Consider the following 21,890-nt stretch of genomic DNA (forward strand, 5'->3'; position numbering starts at 1 on the left):
CCACCCACCACAACCTGCAGCACACTGGAGCCTTATGAAAACACAGTTGCTCCTCCCTGGCTAGGCCTGTGCACCCTGCCCGCTCTTTTCCTTCCCGTCTGCTGTTCCTTTTGTGTAGCCTCAGGGTCAACATTATAGGCAGGGTGGGGATTTATCAGACGGCACAAGATGCCAATAGGGTGATTCATCAGCACCCAACCCATGCAGGGCACTGCGGGCAACTAGTGCTCCTTAGGATACTGTGGCTGACTTCTCAGAAACAGCAGCAACCCCGCCCCCCAAACACATAGACCCCCACACCTACTGTCCCAGCTGGCCATGATAAGGGATGTTGACTAGTCCTACTCTTAACCAGCAGGCAGGAGAGCCAGCCTCTAATCCAGTGTTTTCCAACCTTTTCGACATCACAGTACCCTTGACCTCACTCTTCATATCTCACAGTACCCCTGTGAGTACATATCTCACATCCTCCGCACACCTTCCCCTCCCAGGGTGAAGGAAAACACGGGGGGTGGGAGTTGGGGGGGATAGGAAGTGGCTGTTGACCTTGTGGTAGGCCCTGCCCCCTGGGCTAGCTCCATGTCCTTGCTGGTGCCAGCTGGAAACACCACAAAAGTGGGGGGGGCGGTGGGCGGTAGCATTGCCGCGGTACCCCGGGACATGCTCACAGCACCCCAGGGTACCACGGAACCCTGGTTGGGAATCACTGCTCTAATTTCTATTTCCTTGGAAAGGGGATGCCTTTCCATTGCAGTCTCTTCTCATTCCTCATTCATATATGGGAAGTCTTGCCCCTTCAATTGTCACTTTTGATGTCATTCTCCTCATCCTATTTCTATACCCTGTTCAGGATAAAGGTGACAGGAGATTTGTGGTTTCAGCCACCATTTCCTGAACCATCTTTGTTGTAGAATGAGCCGCTTGGGTCCTGGCGCCTGCCTAGTTCTGTCCCCCAAGGCACTAGGGACCAAGTGGAGCATTCTAAAACAAAGATGGTTCAGGAAATGGTGGGTGAAATCACAAATCTCCTCTCATCTTCATCCTGCACAGGGTATAATAGAGGATTGCTGGGATTCTCTCCAAAGCTGCCCTTATACTCCATGTCATCTGTGACAGATTTTGGGACAGGATTACAGTGACACCACTGCAGCCAATGAATGTCATCATAGTCACAAGATGCCGGCATCACGACAGAACATGTCATACGTGAATCCATTCATGCTGCAATCTGGAATCATAACTATAACTGCCATTTTGTGAGGCCCGCACACAAACCTAGGAATCACCCAACAGAGCACGTGTCTTGTGAAGGGGCTTCACTGCTCAACTTCAGGTGGAGGAGACCCCAGATGATACACTGTTCATTGTGGCCTGCTCTGCATTTTCGTGTGAACCAAAGTAACATGAATGGTTACTGGACGCATCCCTGCTTTACCCAGTAATCTGACATTTCCAGCATTACAGCCTTACACAAACACCACCATCTCTGATTCACTTTTATTCTCACAATAATAAAATAATTTACCAACCACAGTAACCACCCTAAATGCCTCTGGCACCTTTATGGGAGACTACAGACAGAAACCTCTGCTCCCCCACCCTTCCATTCCTTGTTCAAAACATTTCCATAAGCAAACTTGGTATTTTAATTTCTTTTTTTTCCCCTGAACAACAAACGTCTTGTGGTAGCCACAGAAAGAGTCTGAATTCCCTGAACTGGCAACGCAGCAGTCTCAGCCCAGGTTTTGTTTTTAAGCAGTTATTTCAGTCAGTAGGATCATGGAGTCACCTGAGTGATTGCATAGTTGATGTCACTGGGGTGGGGGCGGAGTCAGAAGGAGCTCGAGAAAGTATCTGCTGGAGGAACCAACATTTGTGGCTCCCTGGCCTTAGAACTCACATATATCAGCAGGCAGAGAAGGCATGAGAGTTACTCTCGCAGACTCCAGACACCCTGTTCATGGCAGGAGGAGCCAAGCCACTGAGTCCCTGGCGCAAGGCCCTTTGTGCCTGTGAGGTGTAAGGCCCACACGCTGTGTTCAGATGGACCCAGTGGAGGCACAGTTCTCATGTATAGGTCAGGAAGGAGCGGGACTGCCAGGCAAACATGAAAAACTCCTGTGTCAGGCCACCCAACTGTGCCTCCTGATGGCAGGAGCCCATTCTGCAGTGCTGCAAAGTCAAGCAGCAGCGTCTGTGGAGCACCAGGTGGGCCCAGAATCACTTGCAGACGCTGACCCACTCGGTGAGCCGGCACTCCTCACAGGCTACGAAGCAGCACCAGTGGAACTTGCAATTGCAGCGCTCGCTGCGTGTTTGCCGCAGGATGTTGTGCCCCCGCCCACAGCACAAACTCTCGCAGTTGTCCATGCCTGGGCTGGTCTTGTTGCACAAGCGCCCTTGCGTCCCCATGGAGTCTAGGGCTGGTTCCCTTTCACAGAAGTCTGGCGATTTCTCAAAGTAGACCAGGTCAGTGATGCCAGCCCGGCGCCGGTGGCGGGCATGACCTAGCTCCATTTGTCCTGTGTTCCTGTTGTGGGGCCGGATCAGGATTGCCCCAGAGAACCGATCTTTGAGCAGTGAGCCCACCAGTCGGAACTCGGGGGTCACCTGCCAGCATGTCTTCAGCTGACAGCTCCCCGAGGTGCCGTGGCATTTGCATTTCCTCCGCATGTTCTCCATCACCACCTGCCAGGGCAAAAGAAAATATGATTAACAGAGAAATGCTGTTAACGCTTCATAATTGGTCTGCTATTACAGGAATGCTACAGGAAGGGACCCAGCATATCTCTCTGGCTGGGTTTGTATCATTCTCCCAGGGCTCAGTTGTGCCTCTGCGGGAGAGTATTCCAAAGGTGTCTGAAAAAGCCCCATCTCTGGTTCCCATGTTCCTCATTCTAGGCACAGAGACATCACCAGGGGCAGGGGGAAGGGCGTTAACTGGTGGACAGACCCCAGCCTCAAACTATTTAGGCAGCTGGACAGAATTGTTACAAAGGATGTGCTAGGCAAAAGAGAGCCACAGGTACAATAACATGTATCTTAAATCTTGAAGATATGGACACTATATGTGGACTGGATGAAAGAAGCTGGAGTAAATGAGGAAATATGGGAGAATGAACTTACTGCTATTTGATAAAATCATGAAGAAAACACAGGGGAGGAGGGGGGAAAGGGGGAAAATGTATTTGAAAATGAATGAAGAAGAGTACTAATATAAACTGTAATGTTCAAATGATACAATAAAAATTAAAAAAAAACATGTATCTTGTATATCACAGTCATGACAACTTTGGGGCTTTAGAAAATGAGCATTGGTTTATGGAAGCTGTCCTCTCCAGTATTCCATTCATAGCTTTAGTCCAACTTGCAACAAATACCCATGACAGCTGCCTGAAGCAGTGAAATTCTTCTCACTGATACAGACTGAACCAGGACAGTGTGCAACGGAACAGGACTGTGTTAATGTACATCTTGATCTCAATAATTCATTACAATCGGCACGTAATGGAAGGCACACGGGGTGGGGTCTGTTTGCAACTGCCACCTGGGTGTTTCATTTGCCTTTCCCCAGATTCAATACAAATAGATCCAAATTGTTCCCAGTTGCTATGGTGTTTGGGGGGCGGGTCCAGGGGGGGATAGTTTATGCAATGTTGTATATGCACAGTTGTTGTGCCTGGTTACATGCAACAACGTATGGACAGAGATTGTATGGCTGCCAGAAGCTTTGGATATTATCTGCAGGATAGAGTGATAGATGGGGTTGTTATTTCAGAACTAGGAGCACTTCTGATTGAAAGAAAATACTCAAATTATGAGGTTGTTTTAAAAACTGGCTATTTCATTACGTTTTACTTACATGCACCCCTGTGGGGTTTTTCCCCTTTAATTTTGGGATCTGATTGCAAAAGACATGCTCAGGTGGAGGTTTGCCCAAACTCAGGTGGAGGTTTGCCCATGACAACAAAAGGCAATCACTAATGACAAAAGGCAACAGAGTTTTGCTTTGAATTCTGAACTAGTGCCTAATCCACACAAACGTTTACTACAAGAAAAGTTGTTAATCTTTAAGATGCTACAGGACTCCTACTGTGTTTCGTTGTAACAGACTAGCACAGCCACTCCTCTGGAATTATTACATTTGAAAAGTTGAGATCCACTGGAAAAATCACCAGATAGCAGATGTCACCATAAGACTACAACATTGAATCAGAAGATCCATTGGGCAGGTATAATGTCGGTTGGCATGGGCAGGATAGCAGATGACTTGCTGCCTTGTAAAGAACTTGTGGGGCTTCTGCTGATATGACAAGGCTGTGGCTCAGTGGCAGATCAGGAGCTTTGCATGCAGAAGGTCTCAGGTTCAACTCCCAGCATCTCCAGTTAAAAAGGGTAAAGGTAAAAGTGATGTGAAAGACTCTCTGCCTGAAATACGAGACTGCCTGAAAGCCACTCTGCTTAAGCAATATTGATCTCAACAGACCAACTGCCTGACTCAGCATAAAGCAGGTTTATGTGACATGTTGGTTAACCCTTTCTTAAATTTAATCTTCTATTTATAGTATCCTGGAACACTCGGAAGGCTGACCCTGGAGGCCACAACTGAAATCCCAAATGTATTATTTGGACCTAAAGACAGCCAGCGAAGTGGTGGAGCTGGATTGAGCCTGCAGAACTAGAGAAGGTCGAGTTCATTCTCCCCACAGCAGAGTGATTTTCCCACTTAAAAACGCCCACCCACACCCAGTTGCTTTAATAATTGACGGGCAGGGGGTGGGGGAGAGACAGATATTCATACTGCCTGCCTTTTTTCCTTCCTGGGGTTTTAACCAGCTGGGAGAAGGATCCAGTCAAGGAAGCAGCACAGAGAAGAAAAATAAACCCTTCCTTCTCCATTGCCATGGTCTTAATTCAGATTCCTCATCCCCTTGTAGGTGATATCCTCACTGGCGATAAATCCTGGGATAGTCACCCGAAATAGCCAGGTTCCCTCGAGATCTCCTCACAGCCGAACTGTAGAACACAGATCAGTCCCATTTCTGGCGATCTCCACCCCCACCCCTTATCACGGGATTTTCCTGGGCCTGCTTATATATGCACGTTTTTTTTAAAACACTCCAATTGGAACTATAAGGAGACGGGAGCTACACATTTGAGGGTCCATAACTTTGGCCCCCATGAATCCAACTTCACTAAACCTGAGTGGTACCATCAGGAGGGCCTCCTAAAGATACTCTGAAATTTTGGTGCTGCTAGCTTAACAATTGCACCCCTGACAGCAGGCCCCCCCCCCCCCCCACCCAAGGGCAGGCCTAGATGTCTTCACTAGAAACATGCTGCAGTGAGGATGTTGGAATCTGGATGAAAAGGTGCCGATTCTTTTAAAACTTGATTGTATCTAGATTAAATTTTCAGCGGGAATTCGGCCATAGTTGCTATTTATTTTCAAACTAGCGGGGCCCGGCCACGCGTTGCTGTGGCAATTGTCCTTCTCATCACAGTCCGCAACCCACACAGATGTCCATGCAGGTCCAATGATCCCCAGCATGGCCTTTTGGGGTGGTCAAATAGAATCCCTCTTTCCCTTTTCAATTCACATTGTTATATGGTGGTGTCTTGGCTTTTTAGTATAAGGTAATCCTTTCCATTCCACAACGGAACTGTCCAGAGTGCGAATCCATGAGGCTGGTTGACACGCACAGTCCTGGCTTGGGGAAGGCAGAACTGGGGCAAAAAGGCTATCCCAGTCAGGCTGCAGAGGCAGGGTGATGGCACTCAGATTGAGGCCAGCTCCCTGGGTTCTTAAAGGGCCATGTGCAAAAGAAGCGGAGCCAGTAGTGTTGGTTCACCCCCACCCCGCGGATTTTCTTAGAAGAAAAAGACAAACTCCAGCTTGCTTTTAGTAAAAGAGAGCTGTGGCAAATATGGGTGAGGAAGTGGGTAAGTGGTGGTTGGATGTGAGGGAGGGCAGAGTGAGGTGTGTGAGAATGAGCTGGATGTGTATGAGAGTAAGTGTGTTGTGTGATAGCAGTGGGTGAGGCACAGAGAGTGAAAGTTACCTACGTGTGAGGGGGGGAATCCCACCTGACGTCTCACACGGCAAAGTGTGTATGTGTTTCACTTCCACTCGTATTACCTACCAGTATTACCAATGTACTGTTTTCACTGCTCATCTCTGGCCATCTGCGTGAACATTCTAAGGGCATACCAACCCCTCAGGCCACAGACATGCTGCACAAACATTCTAAGGGTGACAATTAAACACAGCCAGCTTCATGGCCTGGTGCACCAGGAAAAAGACGTTTTACCTGGCTCAGGTATGGACTTTTGGTGATTTGAATGTCCGATTACCTGCCCGCAACAGGAAGGGACATCATGTGAAAATTTTGGGGTGATCTGTCCAGCCGTTTCTGCGTTAGGGCATGAGTAACACAGTCACTGTTAGCTTTTTATATATATAGATTGCACATCTGCCGTTCCAGTCACAGAACTCCAAGGTCACAGTAAGAAAGTTGAAAGAAGCAGAGAGGGAGGAAAGTTATCAACAGGTTTTAGTATATGGAGCTCAAACTAACACACACACACACATTCTTCTAGCTGTACAGACAGGCAAGAGAACAAGCGTGAAAGCACCTTTCCCCACTTTGGGTGTTTTAAAATAAACACATCCCTTGCATGGGATGATTTAGGTATAATTAATTTTGGCCCAGCAAATTAGATAGGCTGGGAAGGACCCCCTCCACGGGTTTTCTGGGCTGAAGTTCTTCTAACTGAAGCAGTTTCTGCTCAAGAAAAAGCCTATGCATCAAAACAATGGGGGAGGAGAAGGGACTGTGATGTTTCCCCAAGTCTTTGACACATACAAAACCACATGTGCTCTGCACACACACGCTATTGCTCATTGAACTAAATACACAACCACCTTCAATGTTGAGGAAAGCCGCCCACAGACTGCATGAATGTAGCCCCCCCCAAAAAAAATCAGTTCAACCCAAGCCTCCTCCCACAAAGATCTGGAGGGATCAAGATTTGCCCACCTGCCTGCTAGCCATATTGGTTCCCCAGGGCAGCAATGGAGCAGTGGTGGCGTGGACTGTACCGCCCCAACCGTCAGACAGGCATGTTCCAACGGTGAGATAGGTGACTGCCTCCGGCTGGGAAATCCCATCTTCCTAACAGGTGGGGAAAGAGTCAGATCTAACAAAGTAAACTGATACCAGTTAGCCCAGACACCACTCTGAGGGGCACAGCGAAAGTCTTTTGGCCAGATCAGAGAAACACTGAATCCCACATCATCTCTGTGCTTTAAATGGCTGAATGACATGCTGCTGCAGCTGCTAATTTCTGTCTGCCCTGAAGTTGTTAGAAGCTAAATGCTGCTCTCTGAAAGAAAGTTTCCGTCACTGGAACAATAGAGAAGAGTGGAAAGTTTGGACTCCAGAGGTCCAGAAACAGATCTCATGTCAGCTATGTAAACAAAGGCAAAGAAGATAAGTATTGGACAGAGCTGGGTGCATTTTTCCTGGGCTGTGCTCAGGGTAGTGTCTACTGCTGTGTCTGCAAGCAAGGAAATGTTACCATCTTGGGGACTAGGGAGCTGAATAAGAAGACACTATCAGACCTGTGCCATGTTTCACTCTAGTAAGCCAAACTCCAAGCTACCAGCCTCAGACAGCCAGTGTAGTGTCAGATTAGGATCAAGGAGTCCCAGGTTCGAACCCATTCTTTCTTTTTTAGAATCCCCATGCTACCATGAAACCTAGCTGGGTGACCTTGGGCTAGCCATATACTCTCAGCTTAACCTATTGGGTTGTTATGAGAGTAAAATAAAATGGAGGCAAGGAAAACAGCATAAGCTGATTTGGGTCCTCATTGGGAGAAAGGCAGAGTATAAATGGAGTGAGTGAGTGAGTGAGTGAGTGAGTGAGTGAGTGAGTGAGTGAGTGAGTGAGTGAGTGAGTGAGTGAGTGAGTGAGTGAGTGGTATTTTTATTCTGTATTTTGAGCAATTAGAATCTGAAAGACTCCTGAGTCAAGAACACTGAAGTGCACTATAATAAACTAAATCCAGATGAGACACAGATTCCTTGGAAATAAGCTCCTTTGAAGGAAGAACTGTTTTTATACCCTGCTTTTCTCTACCGTAAGGAAACTTACTGTCCTCTCCCCACCCTCCACTACACACAACAGACTGTGAGGTAGGTGGGACTGATAGAGTCCTCAGAGAACTGTGACTGGCCCAAGATCATGCAGCAGACTTCATGTGGAGGGGTGAAGAAATCAAACCCGGTTCTCCAGATAGAATCCATCCCTCTGAATCACTACACCATGCTCAAGTGAGACATTAGTTCTCTCAAAAAGTACTCAGATTAAAAATATTTAAAATATTTCTACTCTCCCAAAACAAAAAAAGTAAGATCTCAACAATGTAAGGATGCTTAACAGAGAGGGAAAATTGGGGAATTGTGAAAAATCATCTATGAAGGGTCAGTCCTCATATAATGGTGTTATTTTTATAGTGGCATCAGATTCCTTTTGGGTTTTGCCACAATGTACTAACATAGTATGTAGCTACCCCACTAGAATCAGTCTCTACTACTGTCAACCTTCATGCCTGCTTACTCAGTTTGTGCCAAGATTTCACTAGGATTTAGCCCAAGAGTTTGTTTTCAACATAAGCTGAGTTCTGGAAGAAAAATATGTCTGGGCATGCACAGAATGCCTTCCTCTTAGCCCTGGAAAACTGCAGTCTTCTTTCTTCCCCGCACCCTTCAACAATTCAACAGCATACTTAAAGATGTAGGTGAAGCAGTGGAGTCACTGAATTATATTTTAATCCTTCTATATAAATGAGGATAAGCTAACTGCACCTGCTGTAGCTCTCATAGAATAAAATAAGAAGCTTGCTGGATCAAATTAATTTTCTACTCGGGCCAGACAAGTGTTTCTGAGAAAACTGCCAGCAGGGAATAAAGGCAACAGCCACCATCTCATAGTTACCCACATTAGCTTGCATCCAGAAATATTCTGCCTCTGAACATAGAGATTCTATTTAGCTATCATAGCTAATGGCTAAGGATCCATCCACCTGCATGAATCGCTTTTCTGAACCAGTGGATGCTACCTCTTATAGCGGCTTAATCAACGAATTAATTGTGTACGATGTCATATAGTACCTCACTTTGGCTGTTCTAGAATCTAGTGCCAATCATGTTCACTATAGATAAACTGTAGCAGTGAGGCAGGAAAAAAATCTAACTCTTTTACATCACTTATCTATCTATAGCTGTATAAATATAGTTGTGTAAAAGAAGGATTGGCAGCTTTCCTTCCCCTCTTTCCAGCCAAGCTGTCAAAAATACCTTCCTTTTCCATCTCTTGGAAAGGAGACCACCAAGGAACACCCTGAAATGGAAGCCAATGGCAAACCACCTCACTTGCTTTGAAAGCTCCTTGCTGGGGTTACCGTAAATCTCTCTCTCACACACACACACACACACACACACACACACAAACACACACACACTCTCTCTATCTCTTAAATATTTTGGAATGTCCTCTGTTACTGTTATATCTGCCTCTGATGATTGCCACTATATCATCTATTCAGTAAGCACAACCTGTTCCTCTCAGTATTTTTTTTCAGTCATGTGTCTGACTTTGTAATTTCATATTTACATACGTATTCATCGACCAATATAAGCTATATTTCTTACACCTGATAAAGGGGCTCTAGTTTACCAAAATTTCATGTAATTGTTAGTAAGTAGATCGTAAGAAATCTCTCTTTTGATGTTAACCCCCAAAGAGATTATGCGGGAAATAAAAATGCGCCTTCTCGACCAGGAACAACATCATCTTCTAAGCCAGCAGTTCTCAACCTGTGGGTCGTGACCCCTTTGGGGGTCGAATGACCCTTTCACAGGGGTCGCCTAAGACTCTCTGCATCAGTGTTCTCCATCTGTAAAATGGATAAATGTTAGAGTTGGGGGTCACCACAACATAAGGAACTGTATTAAAGGGTCACGGCATTAGGAAGGTTGAGTACCACTGTTCTAAGCTGTGCTATGATATGACATCATGTTCCCCACTTTACTTTGGCATTACCCCAAAACCGGGGCAGACTGCTAAATATTTGTACCATCTAACTGAGCCCAGACAAAGGTGGGTCATTACGAGGGCCAGATGCAATGCTCCCAAAGGCACCTGGTGGGCCGCTGCGAGTAGCAGAGTGCTGGACTAGATGGACTCTGGTCTGATCCAGCAGGCTAGTTCTTATGTTCTTGATGCTGCGCCATCAGCTCTGCAACAGGGATGTTTCTGTAATATTGTTCCCAGAGTGGACTCACCTCCCCCGACCCTTTGGATGGGGCTGTAAATCACTTCTTATAATTGGAGGGTCTAGTTCTAACTATTAATCTCATACTTCATATATGCTTTAACTGAGTCTAAAAACAAGATCTATTAAAAACTACAAACACAAATTAGTCACAAACTTAAGCTACAGTACTGTTTGTATTGTTTAATCAAGAAAGGCTTTCATCGTCCTATATTTATAACCACTATTAGATATCAATACAAATATCAATACAAATGTTACCTTGACTGTCCCTGATAGTAACAGAAGTATATCATTTATTCATTTATTTAATGTTAACTTCTACCTTACCCTTTCCCAAGTAAGGTTTGGCTCAGGGTGGCTAACCACCAATAAATAAGTACAATTTAAATAAATACATTATACATAACTTCCCAGCCAGAGTAAGGAAGAGAATGAGACAAAAACCTTAAAATATGAGTCAGGGTTAAACAAGAGATTCCCTCTTGCATCCTTTTAGAGGACCTGCACTAAACAATTTTTAAGGCTTGTCTTGTGCAAAACTGATTAGCAGCATAGTTATCCAGGATTTATATTATTAAAGGTAATGTACAACCTTTAACTCTGACAGTACAGAACAGTAGGTGGTAGCATTTAGTTCTCCGAACAATTGACCAGTAAACTAGGCAGAACACCTGTAGAAACTTTTCTCTTTTATTAAGCAAAGAAAAGGGGTTTTTTATTGAACAGGACAAAAAAATATATACAGGCATGAAAAAATTAATTCTACACTGTGAAGAGAAATACTAAAATAATCAAAGTTCACAGCATTGCTTAATCATATGATGGCAAGTAACGGTTTTTAAAACCAACCCAAGCTTCAGTTTTTGCTTTTAGGGATTATCAAAAAGCCCCAATTATCTCACGCATAAATCTCACTCAATCTTCCATGTAGAGATTTTCACAGAAGTGAATATTTATAGGAAAATAGCTTATCTTTCTCTTGTGCTTTACTATAATCATGTGTTCATATCTAGATAACTGATTAGTTCATAACTAAACATGAGGTAATCAACAAAAGTGCAAATAAGCCAGCAAGTGTATATCAGATACATCTGATCTAGCAGGATAAGAGGTCAATTTCAACTCTGAACTTCTATTAAAAAGTAATTAATCTAACTTTCCCCCCCTGTAACTGTTTCAACTAACTTTCCAGATAAGAATAGCTCCAAGCAACAGAGTTCATTGACAGTGGAAAAATGTGTGAACTCTCAATTACCTTGCAAATTCAGCAAGAGAAGAGTAGTGATACCATTGGTACTTCTGGATGGGGAAGGGGTCATTCCTTGCTCCAGTAGTGGCTTGGTTGATGGGCTTATCAGGATAGGCTGGTGTTTATCTCAGCATCGCTGTAGTGAAGTATTCAGTCTCTGATGACTTCCACATGGGCTTTTGGGAAGAAGTAATTTTCTTCCTGTTTCTCCATAGCATCATGGTGTGTTTATGGACTGCTCAAGGTTTACCCAACTTTTCTCCAATCTTTCTGAGATCTGTTTTGCTCCCAAGTTTTGGGAAACATCACTGTAAAATTTGGATGGCTACTCTGTGGATGGGAATATTCCGGTTCCCCCCACTCATACAATAGCCATTTCCCCTAAGACTGTCCCTGCAATGGCCATTTCATGCATGCATGCATGCACGCACGCACGCACCCCAACAGGAGGATTTAAATGTTTGAATTACATTAACATAATGTTATTCCATGTTCTCTGAATTCCATGTTCTCAAAGTTCCCAGCTTTCTTTTTAAAAAAGGGGGGTAGCCACCCCCCACCCCCCGAGGAGTTATATGGGGAAAGGCATATCCCTGCCTTGGAAAGGGTAGAGACTTGCTTTTAAAAAAAAAAATGAAAGTACAACATTTGTACATTCAGTGGTATGATACAATCTGGTCACCTATGCCCAACAACCTAAGAAATCAGTGCTAGTAACTGTATCAGCCAAAAATGGAACCTCCAATGGTCAGAGGTAGGATACTTCTAATTAGTATGGCTGATGGGTATAACTTTCTTCTGGACTTCCTGGGGCATTTGGCTAACCATTTCTGAAGAGAAGAATGCAGGGCTAGATGGGCTTTTGGTATGATCCTGTGAAACAAATGCATCCTTAATTATTACTTGCTCTGACAGCTATGCACTCTTGTTGTCCCACTGCTGTTACTCAGCTGGCTGCCACAGATACATCCCCTGACCTGGTACAACTGCAGCTGGACTTTTATTTGCCAAGCTCCTCGGGGCCTCAAAGAGGTCAGACACATGGGACCATCCTGCAGAGCTACTGAAGCCACCTCTTTATCCATTGCTGGCCTGGCTGCTTCAACACACACACACGCACGCACGCACGCACGCACGCACGCACACACACACACACACACACCCCACACAGGCTGCAAGCAAGCACCACCCCCTGCAACGCAGGAACACTGTAATAAGGGAAATGAGCGCAAAATTACAGAGCACTAATAGGCTAGAGCCATTATCCCCTCTGCAACCCACCTAGTGGTTTGGAAACAATTTCCTGTGTGATCCAAGGGGGCTGCCTGCCTGGGAAGGGTGCTGAGGCACAGCGCTTCCATCCTACAGCCTCTCAGCCAGGAACTTCCCTAAGGGTGTGTGGGTGGGCAGACATTTACCCATACAGAAGTTCAATCTATCTGTTGGAGCCTTGGCAATGAACACAAACTGCTATGTGTGGAGGGTAACAAAGGTCACAAACAGCAACCAGGCAGGGCACGTCTCTCCCCTCCCCCTTACTGTCTGTCTTCAGCCCATCGCACTATGCTTTAAAGTACAATTGTTCAAAGGACACCTAATCTCAAAGAACAGCTGTGCACTGCAATCCAATGCATGTTTATTGGAAGAAAATCCCACTGACTTCAATGGAACTTACTTCCAAATAAATGTGTATATATAGGATTGTAGATGCAGCGAGTAAAATTAAGAGCCTTTGCTTTGGCAAAGTATCTACCAGGATTCGATTGGCAAAGCATGTCTTTTGTAAGTCAGGGTAACATTACTCTGATCATGTTCCAGTAAAGACTTCATAGTAGAAACTTGAGTGAAGTTCTTAAGTGGAGTTGAAGGGCTCCAAAGCTTAGTTTTGGCATCCCTGAGTAGTCCTTTTGGCCCCATAGAGAGTATCTTGAGGAGAATTTGTTCTGGGAAGGGGGAGGAAGATTTTTGATTGTGTATGAGGGGTCAATTACTCACAAGGTGCCTGCTGCATGATGGGGGTGAATGTCCCTCGCAGCAAGATTTCTTATATGGACATGTTTCCTCAAGCCCCACTTTCACTTTTTATCTCTCCGCGGCAAACAACACGACTTCAAGTGTGACTTGGTGCCAGAATGAGCTGAGTTGCCAGTGAACGCAGCTTTGCCCTGAACATGTTCCCTCCGCCCACAACCAGCCTTCCCACACCCTCGAACTGCCATCCACACCTTCCCCCTCACCCCTCATTTCATGTTGCTGACTCCTTCTCCAAATACTCATATTGGAACAGTACACACATTGTGCAGTTGTCTGTTGTCTCCACCTCACCTCTTCTGTTCTGCTTCCGCCCTCTGCGATGACTGGGAGGGCTTTTCACAACTATTTTATTTTCCTGGTTTCAGCAGCGAGGGGGGGGGGATAGATAGATAGATAGATAGATAGATAGATAGATAGATAGATAGATAGATAGATAGATAGATAGATAGATAGATAGAGAGAGAGAGAGAGAGAGAGAGAGAGAGAGAGAGAGAGAGAGAGAGTTGAAGGGAAGGGAAGGGAAGGGAAGGGAAGGGAAGGGAAGGGAAGGGAAGGGAAGGGAAGGGAAGGGAAGGGAAGGGAAGGGAAGGGAAGGGAAGGGAAGGGAAGGGAGATCTAGCACATGGTCCCCTTCTTCAGTAGTGTGTGGTCCAGGAAATTGCTTTGCCTCTTTCTTTGGGGAGGGAGGTTATATTGGGAAAGGAGCTGCAATATTGATGTTCCTACTATCACAGGTATATTGATATAAATGAAATTTAAAGGACTTTAACAAAACCTTTAACCTTGCAACTATGGGTGTGATGAGATCTGTGTCTTTAAGGTGGATTCTGCACAGCATAATAATAATGGGTTGCCTCCATTATTTTTAAATCAGGGCCCATTTTATTCAATTTTTTGCCTTCAAATAGGTGCCCATTTTCTGTGAAGGAATTGACTTGAGGTTGAGGGGAAACAGTATGTTTTCTTTCTGCCCCTTTGCATGAACCTACTTTTTTTTTACACTGCACACGTAGTTAAGCAGGCGCAAACATCCCACTTTTCCTGCATTCTGATTGTCTTTTCCATCACCACAGCCCCTCTTCCGTCTGTTCCCACCCTCTGCTAACAGAACACTTCTGATTGGTGGAAAATCTACAGCAACCCCAGGAGCCGAAGCAGGATCTCCCCCTCCCATTTCTCCAGCTTGGAAAAAAAGTTTAGGGCATTGAAACCGCAACACATGTAAACATGAAGCATGCAATCCTCCCCATAACATTGTGATATACAAAATAATAAAATCTGTCCAAAAATGGAGCAAAGCAATTTGTCCCATCCACATTCGAAAGTGTGCATCTGTGTAGCCACTTATTTTGAATACCAAAAAAGAGATTTTTTTTTAAAAAAAATGCTCACAATGGCCCCATTTGTTGTAAATGAGGTCCTGTACAAATATGGGTGAAATGGCGCTCACAGTTGCTGCCATGGGAGGAAGACATGCTTGGGGCCCATTTGGGAAATGGCAGGCTGTGAGTCAAAGCAGCTGGCAGCTCAGCCACTGGCGTAATGCCCATTGGGTAAGGTGGGCAGCTGCCCAGGGCATCACCTTGTGGGGGGCATCAAAATGCTGGGTTCATTTTGGGGTATTTTAGTGGTTTTCCATTTGTGGCCTGCAGAGGGTGCAGGTTTTAGGCTAGCGCAGGGGTAGGGAACCTGCGGCTCTCCAGATGTTCAGGAACTACAATTCCCATCAGCCCCTACCAGCATGGCCAATTGGCCATGCTGACAGAGGCTGATGGGAATTGTAGTTCCTGAACATCTGGAGAGCCGCAGGCTAGCGGCACCAAATTTTCAGCGTATCATCAGGAGACTGTCCTTATGCTACCCCCCAAGTTTGGTGAGGTTTGGTTCAAGGAGTCCAAAGTTATGGACTCCCAAAGGGGGTGCCCCTATGCCCCATTGTTTCCAATGGGAGCTAATAGGAGATGGGGGCTATAGTTTTGAGGGTCCATAACTTTGGCCCCCCTGAACCAAACTGCACCAAACCTGGGGGGTATCATTAGGGCAGTCTCCTGATGAGACCCTGAAAGTTTTGAGACTGTGCCTTCAGAAATGTGCCCCCCCAGCCTGCAACCCCCATTGACAGCAATGCAGAAAACTCAATGCAGAACAAAGATTCTTGGGCAAATTTCGGGATGTTCTTGCAGGGAGGGCATTCTTGGACGTATCAGCACCAAAATTTCAGGGTATCATCTGGAGACTGTCATGATGGCAACCCCAAGGTTTGGTGCAGTTTGGTTCAGGAGGTCCAAAGTTATGGACCCTCAAAAGGGTAGCCCCATCTCCTTAGCAAAGAATGTGGGATGGGGTACCCCATTTGAGGGTCCATAACTTTGGACCCCCTAAAACAAACTGCACCAAACTTGGGGGGGGGTCCCATTAGGATAGTTTCCAGATGATACCCTGACATTTTGGTGCTGATACATCCAAAAATGTGCCCCCTTCAGGAACAACCTAGAAATTTGCCCAAGAATCTTTGGTGATATGTCTAAAAATGCACCCCCTGCCGGCACCATTGTCCTGGTGCAAAAAAAAAATTGGTTGTGGTGGAGTGGCCGCCCATGGGGGGGGGCATCCAACTCAGGTTTTGCCCAGGGCTACAGTTTGCCCAGGGCTGCCTCGTTATGCCCCTGAGCTCAGCAGAAACTAAATGGAAATGAGGTAAGGCAAGAAAACGGCTGGCAGGTGGGAAAAATAAAGAGTTTGGTGCCTGTGCTGTTTGCCCAGGAGCAGGTTCAACCGGGGTTCAGGGGAAAAGATCACTAGTTTATCGATTTTTGGAAAACCTGGGTTGAGGGAAATATAGCAAGCCAATCCTGTTCTGGGGAAGGGACCTGTGTGAAGTACTTTCCCAAACCAGGAAATTTCCCTCTGTCAACCCATTATATTCCTTCCCTTGTACAATCCACCCAAGAGGAGTTGATGGCCAAAGTTAAGAGAACCAGGAAAAGCTGCAGAGGCCCACTGAGACCAGCAAGCTAGCTGCAGGGCAGGCAGGGAATGGCTCTTCACGTGTAAACAGAGAAATGCGAGGAGACCACACTATGGCCTCACTGCACAGCTAACGGGTAAGCGTTCCACGCATAATGGGTGAGAAAATGCAAGGAAGTGAGAAATTCATTGAAGGAAAATATATTCATGATTAACTACTTTGAGCAATTTTTAACTGGAGATTATATCTATAAATGTTACAAAGAAACACTTGATGATGTAAGGAGGAAGACAACCTCCCCCTGTCCAGCGAGACTAGCTTTAAAAAGATCAAATTAGATATAATATGGGAAATTTATGATTGGATCACAAAACTTTTTTTCACTTTAAAGCAGCTGCAGAAGGGGGTGGGGCTACAATGATTGGAGCAACAATTCTCAAGGAAAAACTACACCCCCCAGTCCCCCCACACACACACTGTTACAAGCCCTGCAGCAGGAAAAAGACAAAGAACTGTTGCAGTGCCTGTCTGTTTCTGCTGCAGGCAGCAGGGCTATCACCATTTGGGTGGAGCTAGGGATGCCAGCCTCCAGTTAGGACATGTGGATCCCCCAGAATTACAGCTTATCTGCAGACTACACAAGATCAGTTTCCCTTGAGAAAATGGATGCTTTGGCAGATAGATTCTTGTATCCCACTGAGGTCCCGTCCTCCCCAGGCTCCATCCCCAAATCTCTAGGAGTTTCCCAACCTGGATCTGGTCACCCTACACCCCCCCCCATCCCCTGCCAGTGGCCAGGGGGGGACCTGGCAACCTAGTTGGTGGCATCAGTCTTCATGCCTGCAGCACTGCTGTTCTAACCAAAATCAGACCCCCCCAGTAGTTTAATGATAAAAGATGCCCCCCTGCATTATGATTGTTTCAGCCCTGAGAAATTCGTATGAAGTCATATCAAAATGTGTACATTTTGTGCAAATTCAAGTCAGCTATTATTTCATTAAAGGAACATGCCTTTGACAGGTGCCCTCTCCTCCACCAGATCTTCTTGCCATGGGAGCGTCTTTCTACTGTCAACTGTGCTGGATAGATGCCTCCTTGAAAGGGATTTCCCAGCTGATATCTCTGGGCAGCCTGGATCTTTATACCCTTGTTACTATCCCTTAGCTGTCACCATTGTCAAAGCATTACACCTTCCATTGGATAAATAAATCAAACGTATCAACGACATGCACACAAACACACCAGTATATGGCATTTCCTCTTCAAATGCAGCTTATGGTACAATGGTTACAGACTAGGATCTGGGAGACATAAGTCTGAACCCCTACTCTGTAATGGAAGCTTGCAGGGCCTGCTACACTCTCTCAGCCTAACCTGTCTCGCAAAATTGTTGTTGTGGAACATAAAGAAGGGGAAGGATTTTGTAAGCCTCTTTGGGTCCCTATTGCAGAAGAAAGCAAAGTATAAATACATATGTAATAGTCATGGGCTGAAATGAATCCACAAGAGTTTCATCAATATTGGCTCAGCTTGACAGCCAATATTGTTCTAGTAACCAGACAGGTGAGACTTTATTGATTTTTGCTTCTCCGAGACTGCTTTTCGCTGTTCCCATAACCAGGTGAATTGGCATTACAGGGCAGGAGAAAAGACCATGTATGTTGTAAAGGGGGGAGGCTTGACTAGATATGATTAAGGGAGTCTGTGAATAGATCAGTAGGAGCAATGGGAACAAATACACTGGTGCCCTTATGGAACCCAAATAATTTTTTTAAAAGTTGCTCCTGTGGTAAATCGTAACAGAGGCTTTCCCTGCTGGTTACCAGAATTTAATTTCTGACCATCACTGACAACCATATCTAGAGAACCATGATTTTCTACCACATTCCTGTCCTATGAAAACCATGATTTTCTACCACCATGATTTTCTACCACATTCCAAGAAGCTCTAGTCAGTGTACATCGTTTTTTCATCCTCTAAGTCTATCCTCACATCACCACTGTGAGGTATCCTAAGTGGGAAAAAAGTGACTGGCCTAAGATTACCCAGCAATCTTCAGAGAACAAGGATTTGATCCTGGATCTCCCCAGCTTTAGCCAAATGTTTTAAGTACTATATAACACCTTCTCCACACCTCCCACAACAGGTTCCTGCAACTAAAACACCCTCCAAGGACAGCTGTACAACTTTTTTTTTAAAAAGAGGAGTTCCCACAACAAACCAAGCAGCTTCCTTGGTCTACCCTAATACTCTGCCTAGATTTATCTCCCTGTCTTTTAAAAAAAGTATTGCTTGTTGTACTAACCTTAATGGATTAGAGAAACAATCAGTCACTGTACAAATACACTGCAATGCTGTAGTGTCAGACTCTGTTGGATTAGGCTGAATGCACAAGGGTTTCTTCTTCCTTGACAAGGAGCAAGGAAGTCAGATTTGTTTACAGGAGGAAGGCTCAACCTGCATTAAGCCTCATTACCAGGGATTGATCTCTGGCATCAGCAATGCAAGGGTCTTGAAAGTGAAATTTTTACCATTTCCTTTATGTCTTTTTCTCTTCCATAGAGGTTAATCATTTTAAAAAAATTATTACATAGGGGAAAGGAAGATAGCCAGGCTTCTATATAACGTGTCAGTCCTGATCAAAATTCAGCCACCTCTTCTAATTATGACCAAAGACCAATGGGTATCTGGAAGCTGAGCCCAGCCATCAGAGCTACCAGCTGCCCTTTAGCTACTGAGGCTCCAGAATGCTTTATTGTTATACATCTAATGGGTTCTGGTTCCCCTTTCATCTTTGCTCTGGCAAAGACGAGTGCTGCCATTATGGCCCCCGTGAGAGGGCTTACATGATATAGCCACAAGTACAGGTCTTTGCAATACACGTAGGTATGAAAATTCATTCAAACTATATTTTTATTAATCACACATATTTTGGTCACCTCAACCAGTCAGAACTTAAAGCAGAACCTATATAATAAAATAGGATAACATGTTCACAGGTGTGGGTTACTGTGGTTACCAAGAACTTGAGATCAATGCAAATTGTCTTATGATCTGCAAGTTTCAGGCACTTTTTAAAAATACTTTAGAACATAAGAACATAAGAACAAGCCAGCTGGATCAGACCAGAGTCCATCTAGTCCAGCTTTCTGCTACTCGCAGTGGCCCACCAGGTGCCTTTGGGAGCTCACATGCAGGATGTGAAAGCAATGGCCTTCTGCGGCTGTTGCTCCCGATCACCTGGTCTGCTAAGGCATTTGCAATCTCAGATCAAGAGGATCAAGATTGGTAGCCATAAATCGACTTCTCCTCCATAAATCTGTCCAAGCCCCTTTTAAAGCTATCCAGGTTAGTGGCCATCACCACCTCCTGTGGCAGCATATTCCAAACACCAATCACACGTTGCGTGAAGAAGCGTTTCCTTTTATTAGTTCTAATTCTTCCCCCCAGCATTTTCAATGTATGCCCCCTGTTTCTAGTATTGTGAGAAAGAGAGAAAAATTTCTCTCTGTCAACATTTTCTACCCCATGCATAATTTTATAGACTTCAATCATATCCCCCCTCAGACGTCTCCTCTCCAAGCTAAAGAGTCCCAAATGCTGCAGCCTCTCCTCATAAGGAAGGTGCTCCAGTCCCTCAATCATCCTCGTTGTCCTTCTCTGCACTTTTTCTATCTCTTCAATATCCTTTTTGAGATGTGGCGACCAGAACTGAACACAGTACTCCAAGTGCGGTCGCACCACGGCTTTATATAAGGGCATGACAATCTTTGCAGTTTTATTCTCAATTCCTTTCCTAATTATCCCCAACATAGAGTTTGCCTTTTTCACAGCTGCCATGCATTGAGTTGACATTCCCATGGAACTATCAACTAAGACGCCTAAATCCCTTTCCTGGTCTGTGACTGATAGAACTGACCCCTGTAGCGTGTATGTGAAGTTTGGATTTTTTGCCCCTATGTGCATCACTTTACATTTTGCTACATTGAACTGCATTTGCCATTTCTTAGCCCACTCACCATTTCTTAGCCCACTCACTTTCTTTTTAGAAAGCCAACTGAGAAGTCAAAGTGAGCTGGAAGAAGGGAGAAATGTTCATTTAATATAACAAGCTGTTTTATCTGTAATTACGTTCCTATATTGTTTATATTGTTTAAAGAAAGAAATTGTTTAATTAGTGATATTAAATACTATCCAGTTTCACACACACAGTTCCCTTAAGGATGTCTGGCGCACTGCATTATAATTAGAACTCCGTGTCCCTTAAATTACTCAGAAAATATCTGACTTATTAAGCAATCTTCTCTGTCTCCCTATTCACTTCCAGGCAGGCTTCAGGGTGCTGGGTTTGACCTAGAAACTGAATGCAGAGATGCACCCAGTGCCTATTTCTGCTCTTGCACAGAGCAATCACAGTATAAATGCTGTTTAGCTCACCATTCCAAATGCAGGATCTCTATTTAAGCTGTTTTTGAGAAAGCATATTTTGCCGTCTTTTCTACTGATGGCTCCTTTGACAATATGGATGACAGAAGCCTTAAAAGGTCCTCCAGTAAACTCTACTGCTTGAAACCAAAGCAAGTGTTTGTCTCCACTTCCCTTGAAGCATTCTCCAGTGGATATTCCATCAAACCCCAGTGCAATTTGTTACAGTCCCCCATCAGTCTTTGAATGAGAAAGCTCTGCCCAATGCCCAGTCCAGATCTTTTGCATTATAATTTGAGGTCCCAGTTTTCTGTCTACACTAAACAAGGAAAACAGCTGGCTCTGCCCCTCCTCAACATAACCCTTCACATATCTGAAGACTGCTCTCAAGCCTTCTTTCAGTTATAGCTGTTCTTATGAAGAATCAGAAATGTATAAAGAACATTACAAATTATTGGGTGTATAGAGCATCTTCTATACATGGAACAAATAAGAAGATGGAGTCTTCTGTTCAGAAAAGAGGGGGGAAATGTCAGATAAGCCTCTTACAACAAAGGACAGCATCTTGATTGTGTGTGTTAAGTACCATCAAGTCGCTTCCAACTCATGGTGACTCTATGAATCAATGTCCACCCAAACATCTTATTGTTGGCATCATGATCACAGAACTACTAATCTCTGTAGGTGTATGATAACAATCCTGACTGCTGAAACACATAGGCTCCACATATTCCCAATTAGACTGTTAATCATAACAAGTAATCAGTCTTCCACCTTACACTGAAGTCTTGTCATGGCCAAATGGATGGCTATTTCAATCATTCCTTGCTTCATATTCCAACTATACAGGAAGCACAAACTGGGACTGC

At 44.8% G+C, this 21,890-nt stretch overlaps 1 protein-coding gene across 1 annotated transcript in view; it reads right to left on the bottom strand.

The window, feature by feature from the left end:
* Positions 1-1,481: 1,481 nt before the first annotated feature.
* Positions 1,482-21,890, bottom strand: part of LOC125427534 (protein Wnt-10a-like) — a 65,524-nt gene continuing 45,115 nt past the window's right edge. Inside the window, exon 4 of the mRNA XM_048487070.1 lies at positions 1,482-2,688. Coding sequence (XP_048343027.1) covers positions 2,221-2,688 — 468 coding nt within the window. The 3' untranslated portion in view covers positions 1,482-2,220. The remainder of the gene's footprint in view (positions 2,689-21,890) is intronic.

Source organism: Sphaerodactylus townsendi, linkage group LG02, assembly GCF_021028975.2.
Source record: "Sphaerodactylus townsendi isolate TG3544 linkage group LG02, MPM_Stown_v2.3, whole genome shotgun sequence".
Lineage (NCBI taxonomy): Eukaryota > Metazoa > Chordata > Lepidosauria > Squamata > Sphaerodactylidae > Sphaerodactylus > Sphaerodactylus townsendi.